A 9,050-nucleotide genomic window follows, 5' to 3' on the forward strand; every position below is an offset into this window, starting at 1 on the left:
CTGGAGTTGATCCATACTTTCAGGGGTCAGTTCGAGAGAATTCAGGGCAGCTCCAACTGCATGCGGGAGTGGAGAGAGGCTTTCCTGCGACTCTGGCGCCTAGGGCCTTTCTTCACCTTGGTCCAAGGTGTGCAAGGATGGCACTATCAGCCACCTGTGTGGCTCTTTCCTCCTCCCATTTTGTGATTTAGCCTCATTGTACATATTTTGTTTACTCACTGGGAGAGTCTCCCCATGCTTTTGATGTAGCCCTATGGGCAGTTTTATTAACTAATGGAAGGATCTTTTTCTCGGGAAAAAAAATTGGGGTGGGGGGGGCGGGGGGGGGGGGGTTGAGAATGTATCAAAGTGCCTAGGTCGTCTCTCCTTACACTGTCATTGTGATGATGTAATGTGACTGTTAAAGAATATTGCTTTCTTTTACAATATCTCATCAACTGTAACAAGAAAGTGGTGATTCTTAAATCGGGTAGTGAAAAAATGACAGATGGAAGCAGTTGTGAGAAGAATTTTGTGGGTACAAGCATCGGATCCAAGCTCAAGGTTTCTTGTGTTCTCAACGTGGAATGACGTCCTTGATGTTGTAGAGCATTCACTTTCAGCAAATAAGGTCGCTTATGTTCGAGCCAAAGGTCAAAGGTAAAATTTGATTAGTTAGGAAATGCAATTTTTTTTCAGCATTTACTATGTTTGACATATCTGGATCATGCAGAATAAGGAGCTTACACTGACTGTAAAGATTGTCACATGTATACCATTATGTATTTCATATTCAAGTCCAAGTTAAAAACAGGTTGATAGTCATATAATGTAATACTGTGCAGGATTCTACCGTGGGTTTCCATCAGTAGATTATATGGAATGTTTTCCCCTAAAATGCCTAGGAAGTTCTCCTCTTGCAAGTGTGAGCATAGTGTTACAAGAGCTTTAGTCTTAAAATCAAGAGGCTTGAAAGAGGGCATCTATCTGGGATAGGAAGATGCAGTTTTTTCAGGCTAATGTGTTATGGTGTCTTTTGATAATTTCAAAGATTCTGTGTAGCATTGCAAAAAGTATGATAGTGTCAAAAAGGGTCTGAAGATAAAGATGTCATCAATTGATGATAGTAAGCAAAATTTACATGATATTGGGCAGGCACTTAAACAGCGCCATTTGCAAATTCAAGGCTGAAAATGAAGCAGCCAAGGTTCTCCTTCTGTTGATCCAGCATGGTGCAAATGGCCTCAACTTGACAGAAGCCCAACATGTTATACTGGTGGAACCACTACTGAATCCGAGTGCTGAGGCTCAAGCAGTGAACCGTATTCATAGGATAGGTCAAGAACATGCAACTTTTGTGCATAGATTCTTGGTAAGAAACATTCTGGTTAATCTTTTAATTTTTGTAGTTTTTTTGGTTCATCTAAGGAAAATTTGTTTTCATTATGTTATCAAGTTCTTGTAATTTCAAACTTCTGTTGGCTGTCGATCTATCTTTATATACCCAAATCTTGACAAGTTGTAGGCTACCTGAAAGTGGTCTATGCTCAGCAAAAGTGTTCCTAGCTTGTCTCCTCTTTTTAGCACATAGAGGACTTCGGGATAGTTGTTGATGTGGTCGGGTGTTTTCTTTTGGTTGCCCATCTTCGAAGTTGGTAGTACGAGTCCTCTTGACTATATGAGGCTCTTATATATATTTTCTATGCTCCAGCGGGCTTCATTGGGATTATAAGATGTTAGAACTTTTTCTGAAGTCCTGCATAGAGGAATGCATTTTCTCAGCTTAAGTGATGATCTTCCTGCATTTTTCAAATCAAGTGGTTACTACAGGCTTGATGTTGAAAGCTCTGAATCTCGAAGTCGCCTCTTTACAAGGCTTTGTTTTCAATTGATTCATAATAAGCAGCTTTGCGAATGATAAAGCTATTGCAAGGATTTCCCCATTAAGTTGTGTGACTAGATTCTTTTTTTCTTGCTTTTGGCAACCGAGCTACCTAGTTCGTTATTTTTCTTTTTTGGCCTACGGAAGGCCTTAGTAAAGCATTGAACTCTTGGGAGAACTGTGGATCGTTGGATAAAGCTTGTTGATTAGTGCCACATGGCAAGTCAATGATGGGGAACTTATTTTCATCCTATTTTTTGCAAGAGAGGCATGAATAGGCATTTGTCTTTTGTATATGGAGGCCACTGTGAGAGAGAAGTTGACATTCTATAAAGGGGAGCATTGGGCTGGTCACACACTCTTTCTCTTCCTCTTATGTAGGGCTCTTACTAAATGTCGAACTCCAGAGCATGTGGCACCCTCTAGAGTTCGCCACATGGTGCGCTGGCAACCGGTCAAGCCGGTTGCCGGTCAAATTTCATGCCTTGGTTTTTTTCAAGGTGGGCTAAATGCCCAAAACAAGGAGGTGTTCGATCACCAAAAAGGTGTTTATTCACGCATGGGGTTTGAACCTGTGCAGAGGCTTTCAAAGGCGAGTGCTCTACCACTCAACTAAACGCAGCTCGTTGTTGGGCATCTGCTTGCACAGACTTGTATGCCTTGTGGGGGGGGGGGGGGGGGGGGGGGGGGGGGGGGTGCTATGTGTACGGGCGCCCTCGGTTACCGGTTGCGCCACGAAGACATAAGAGTCCAATATTTATCTCAAGCCCTTATGTAGACCATTGTGACTTTTCACTTTTTTTTGTTTTTGCAGATCAAGGATACTGTAGAGGAGAGTATCTACAAGCTTAGACAGCAGAAATTGAATTTACCAAATCAAAGGGCATCCATGGGAAGGAAAAGTAATCAAGAGGTAGCAGCTTTGACGGTAAAGGATCTAAAGATGCTGTTCAAGGATGAGACTGATGAACCATCAATTCAAACAGAAGCCAGAGACACAGAACCGAGCTCGAGCACGGTGAACTTGAGGGAGTTGCCTCCTTCACTCGCAGCTGCAGCAGCTGCAGAGGCACGTTTGCGGCAAGCTCAGAATGCCGCAAGGTCAAGCGAAGCATGAATCGTTTCCAAACCACCCAAGATCAATTTTTGTGATCGTCTTTGCCCCATGCAATCTGTCAAGCATTTCATCAATTCGAGCAATTGGGTATTTATTCTTCTCTCTTACATGATTAAGTCCTCGATAAGCAATACACAGCCAAAAGGTGCCGTCCTTTTTCCTTTGAAAGAGAACAGGGGCACCACACGAGGTGGCAAATGCACACCGTCCACTCAGTTGTTTAAGTTGCTCCTTACGTTTAACGGCTTCTAGGAGAGACATTTTGTATAGGCTATTATAATCTGTTGTGAATATAGCTTGTCTGATCTGTCCTCTGTAGGCTAAGCCATTATTTCATTTGTGCAACATTGTGCTAGCTTCGGTTCCCTATCTGGCTTCTATTCACAGCCATTGATTTAAATGATTAGGTAGTTGGCCCAGGAGATTGGCATAGATTTTCTACCCTTATATAAATGGATAGAGCCAATGCTGGTTTACGATTTTATGCAACTTCTTTCAATGTTCAATTCAGACTGGAGTTTCATGTAGAGGTTTTAAACTCAAATCTTTCTTCAATTTCCATATTATTGCCTCTTGCTCATGACCCATGTCATCGTTTCAATGTTTGTGTGTGGATAGGCATTAGATGTACTCCAAATGTCATTTTTGGGTTCAAATGTACTCATACTGCATATGCACATGGTAGAAGTCAGTACCCTGGCTTACAAGCATTCAAAAGCTTTGCTGAGTAAGAAACAGAACTCAAATCTTCGTTGAAGGAATTGAAGACAACAAAAGAGGGCTTTAAGAAGATGAAAGTAAACACAGGTTAACCGGGTTTTTCTTGCGTGTTTCATCTTTCTTCATGTCATTGGCTCAAAATGAGAGAAAGAAGATGAACAATTGTAGGAGCCGTAGATTGTCATTCTCGTTGCACCATTTGAAAGGTATGCAGCTCCATCTGACCACTATATGCTCATAAGCATGAAAGAAATACAATACCTGCATGCTCCCTCTCCCCCTCCCCTCAATGGTTGATTGGATTGATTGGCCATTGCACTAATGTGCTCTACAAGTCATTTTACTTCATTCTGGGAAACTCACGCATATTGTAATTGAGCAAAAAGTAGCTTCTTATGGCATATTTCACGTCTCCAGTTGAGTGTGTTTGAGTGTGTTTGGCTTAGTCGCCTATCATCGGTTTGTGCATTGATAGCACTATGCCACCACTATCTCAACTACAGATGGCAATTGGTGTCAATTGCAACTGGTGAAATCTAGATTCATGCTCACACTAACCATATTAAGGTGCATTGTTGTCGTGTCAATTGAGAGTGGCTTATTATCTAAGCCAACATAGCAAAAGCTTACCTAATAATCTAATGAATTCTTTGCCTTGTGAGAAATTATGTCTTTGCAAAGCTTTGGGCTTACTTTTCACATGGTCCATATGGATTTTTGGTCCTCTCTACATAAGTGCTAACTTGATAGCGATGTGTGAATACTTGGGACTATTGGGGCTCTCTCTCTCTCTCTCTCTCTCTCTCTCTCTCTCTCTCTCTCTCATGGTTGATTGGATATTGCACTAATGTGCTCTACTAGTGTTTTACTTCATTCTTGGAAACTCTTGCATATTGTAACTGAGCAAAAAATTGCTTTCTATGGCTAGTTCTGGTTGTGAAGCTAAGTACGATTCATATTTCATAGCTCCAGTTGTGTGTCTTGGTTTGTGCATTGGATAGCAATATGCCACAGCTATCTTCACTACAGAAGGCCAATTGCAAGTGGCAGAATCTAGTATTTAGGCTCACACTAACCATATTAAGGTGCATTACCATCATGTCAAGAAAGATCGACTTGTTATCTATGCCAACTTAAAAAAACCTTGCCTTATCTATCAATATTGCTTCACCTTGTGAGAAATTAGGTCTTTGCAAAGCTTTGGGCTTGCTTTCCCTATGGTCCATAGGGATTTTGGTCCTCTCCACATAAGTGCTAGCTTAACAACCAAGAAACATATGATAGCAATGTGTGTATACTTGGACTATTGGGGCACTTTAAGTTGCACTAGGAGTTTATTTTTCCTCATCACTTTTGGGCTTTTTCTAGGATTTTTGGGGAAGCATACTTACATAGCACTTCTCTAGATCTCAAAGGGCAAGTCCTAATCTCTCATGCACCTCAAATAATTGTACTTTTTCTAGGATTTTTGGGGAAGCATACTTACATAGCACTTCTCTAGATCTCAAAGGACAAAGAAAATTAATTCTCTCGTTCATATCAAACGTTTGTAGGGGTAGCAACGTCTTGATTGCCATAAGAAGTGCCGAAGGAAACTTGTGTAATCCTTGTATACATCATAAGTTCCAAGGAAAGGGAGTTGATTATAATCACCATTTTTCCTAGTTTGTCAAAGATGTTTTGAAAGGTAACAAGAGGAATTTGGTGATGCTTAGTATTAGAGCAATTTTCATTTAAATGGCTTGGAGAATTTAAGGAGACTTCACTTACTTTGAGCAGAAGATTGATATGGAGTACGTAGCCAATTTTTGACACAGGTTTCATCTTGAGGTATAGGTTAAAAGCACATGATGAGTGCCAAGAACTTGATCCATAAACATCAATTCAACTCGTTTTTTGGAGTGGTGCTAGGTATTTGGAGCATGTTAAGTAGAGATTTCATTTTTAGCTTTTTTATGCGCATGACAACATTTGCACATGTTATGATTTTCATGAAATTTATAAACGAAATATGGTTTTACTCTCTCTCTCTCTCTCACACACACACACACACATTCTCTCTAGAGAGAGAGTGAGAGAGCAGCTTCTCTCTCCACGTGTCTGTGTGTTTTGACTCTCTCTCTCTCTCTCTCTCTCTCTAGAGAGAGAGAGAGAGCACCTTCTCTCTCAATGTGTCTGTGTGAGTTCCCTGTTGAGTAGCAAGTCTTGAGTTCAATACTTATTGGATAAATCTTTGAGGTCCCTTTACATTAAAATCTCTCTTTGTACAGTCATTCTTTAATGCCACGTAACAGCCCACTAAGTGCAGACATTCAATTAAAGATGTTGGAATTTTGGATCCTAGGGTGGAGAAAGTTATTGAATTGGTAATCTTGCTATGCTTACAATGATGCCCTTATTGTGCTTCTACATCATAAAGGAGATTCTTTGATAGAACAAGAGTGTGTGCACCTACAAAATAGTAAATCTATGTATGTAATGATTGGTGCTCCAATGAAGAAATGAACCCGCCTCAACCAATCGCAAAATTCCTTCAAACAACAATTAATTTTGACAACTCAAAAAACATGTTTCCCCATATAGCAGAAACTAAGGCATAAGTGGTACAATTATTTCAAAGTGATCCTTGATTCCATGCATGGGTGATTGATTCAAGCATTATCATCTCCATTGGCTCAAGGATAGGTTGGTGAATAAAGATATCCTTGTTTTGGCTCCATTTACTAATATTAATCTCTTACTACTCTAAACATAGTTTGATAGATAAACATGTTTTTGTTTCGGTTTAATCCAAGCGGAAAGAAAACAATGTCTAAATGTTTGCATCAATAATAGGACTTTTTTTTTCTCTCGTTCTATTATACCAAAGCAAGTGGAGACACCTCTTTCATCTCTATATCGCGTACATGGCTAACATTGTCACCGTCGCCAGTTGAAACACCAATTAAGATTCTTTGTATGTTCTCTCCATGGACAAATACCTCTATGATTCTTGTTCTCATGCAACTACCACCCTAGCTCTCTTTGCCGATTCCTTTAAAATAGATGGGACATATTTCGCCATGAATCTCATTGCAAACACGTGATCCTTGACTAATGTAAGAGTTGTTGTTATTATTGCCTCTACAATATATCCTTTCTTCCATAGTCTTCACTAAGTTCTGTGTTGGTTTGATTCCCAATGAAAATGGCCATATTTTTGGAGGTGCTGGAGGCTTTGGATTGATATTGTTATTCACCACCTAGCAATGAATCACGCAAGCTAGAAGAAACCACATAATTGATTGTTGAAGTTCAAGAAGGTGATTGTAGTACTCCAATGGGTAATGCAAAAAATCCCTCCCTGATGGGAATGGGATCACGCTAGCTAGGGTGGATGAAAGATAAATATCCTGCACACAAGTGAGTGTGTGTTGGCTAGATTGTCACTCAAGCGAATAGGTTCCAAGATCAATTAACTTGACTCATAAACATGATAAGTATTTGCTAATCCATCATAAGCTCACGATAAACAAGGGAGATGTAATGCAAATTAGACTTGGTTTATTTATGAAATGAAATGAGCTTAAAGTAGCTCTACAACCTTGCACCAATACATGTGGGATAATTCCACCTTTTCTCTCAACTCATAATCTAGGACAAAGCTCACACCTTACAATCCTCCCCTTGAGGTTTGGACTAGGAAGAATACATGGAAGATTCTTTATCCACTAAAGACAACACATGGTATCCACTAAGGGTGTCAATAGACTTACAATTCTCCCCTTGAACTTTGGGCTACAACTTGTTGAAGAAAGACAACACTCCAATCCAGAGAAGCACAGACAACATACATCCGCGATCCATGAGACAAACAGCATAACACTAGAATCCAAGAGAAACACTCCAATCTAGGAGCAAAAAACAACGCTCTAATCCAAGAGCAAAATCTTGAAACATATTTGCTTCGCTCTAATCCAAGAGCACTTTCGTCTTCTTCAATGTTTTGTCTTCAACTGCGTCATGGTCTTTGTCTTCTACTTCATCCGATTCTTCTTCCTCTGGTGCTTTGTCTTCATGATCTTCAAATTTCATGTTTATGGGCTCCATGTATGTGCTTGAGGAAAGTGAGTGAGAGGTAGGTTTTACCTTGTACATGATGTATAGGCAGTGTCTAAACCGTGCATGAGTACAACTAAAAAAGCATCTCCATAAATGTAGATTACGATATACGTTGCAAAAGATGTGCTTGGTTGCAAGATCTTATCTTATAGTTTAATTTGAGAGAGAGAGAGAGAGAGAGAGAGAGAGAGAGAGAGAGAGAGAGATCCTCTTTGTGAAAGTCCTCTTCACTTTGAGTGAAGCTCCTCTTCACAAACTACTCTGAATGCTTGTTGAAAAACTCAATGACTTGCCTATAAGAAATCCAAAAATCTTGAAACATATTTGCTTCGCTCTAATCCAAGAGCACCTTCGTCTTCTTCAATGTTTTGTCTTCAACTGCGTCATGGTCTTTGTCTTCTACTTCATCCGATTCTTCTTCCTCTGGTGCTTTGTCTTCATGATCTTCAAATTTCATGTTTATGGGCTCCATGTATGTGCTTGAGGAAAGTGAGTGAGAGGTAGGTCTTACCTTGTACATGATGTATAGGCAGTGTCTAAACCGTGCATGAGTACAACTAAAAAAGCATCTCCATAAATGTAGATTACGATATACGTTGCAAAAGATGTGCTTGGTTGCAAGATCTTATCTTATAGTTTAATTTGAGAGAGAGAGAGAGAGAGAGAGAGAGAGAGAGAGAGAGAGAGAGAGAGATCCTCTTTGTGAAAGTCCTCTTCACTTTGAGTGAAGCTCCTCTTCACAAACTACTCTGAATGCTTGTTGAAAAACTCAATGACTTGCCTATAAGAAATCCAAAAATCTTGAAACATATTTGCTTCGCTCTAATCCAAGAGCACCTTCGTCTTCTTCAATGTTTTGTCTTCAACTGCGTCATGGTCTTTGTCTTCTACTTCATCCGATTCTTCTTCCTCTGGTGCTTTGTCTTCATGATCTTCAAATTTCATGTTTATGGGCTCCATGTATGTGCTTGAGGAAAGTGAGTGAGAGGTAGGTCTTACCTTGTACATGATGTATAGGCAGTGTCTAAACCGTGCATGAGTACAACTAAAAAAGCATCTCCATAAATGTAGATTACGATATACGTTGCAAAAGATGTGCTTGGTTGCAAGATCTTATCTTATAGTTTAATTTGAGAGAGAGAGAGAGAGAGAGAGAGAGAGAGAGAGAGAGAGAGAGAGAGATCCTCTTTGTGAAAGTCCTCTTCACTTTGAGTGAAGCTCCTCTTCACAAACTACTCTGAATGCTTGTTG

The 9,050-nt window shown here is 40.0% G+C and overlaps 1 protein-coding gene across 2 annotated transcripts in view; it reads left to right on the top strand.

Moving 5' to 3' along the window:
* Positions 1-3,537, top strand: part of LOC147457741 (RING-finger, DEAD-like helicase, PHD and SNF2 domain-containing protein) — a 103,917-nt gene extending 100,380 nt beyond the window's left edge. For both annotated transcript variants that reach the window (XM_086512564.1, XM_086512565.1), the window contains exons 17-19: positions 488-639; positions 1,135-1,351; positions 2,676-3,537. In XM_086512564.1, the coding sequence (XP_086368690.1) occupies positions 488-639; positions 1,135-1,351; positions 2,676-2,978 (672 nt within the window). In that variant the 3' untranslated portion in view covers positions 2,979-3,537. The remainder of the gene's footprint in view (positions 1-487; positions 640-1,134; positions 1,352-2,675) is intronic.
* The last annotated feature ends 5,513 nt before the right edge of the window (positions 3,538-9,050 follow it).

Source organism: Adiantum capillus-veneris, chromosome 5 (genome assembly GCF_014529385.1).
Source record: "Adiantum capillus-veneris isolate H3 chromosome 5, ASM1452938v2, whole genome shotgun sequence".
Taxonomy (NCBI): domain Eukaryota; kingdom Viridiplantae; phylum Streptophyta; class Polypodiopsida; order Polypodiales; family Pteridaceae; genus Adiantum; species Adiantum capillus-veneris.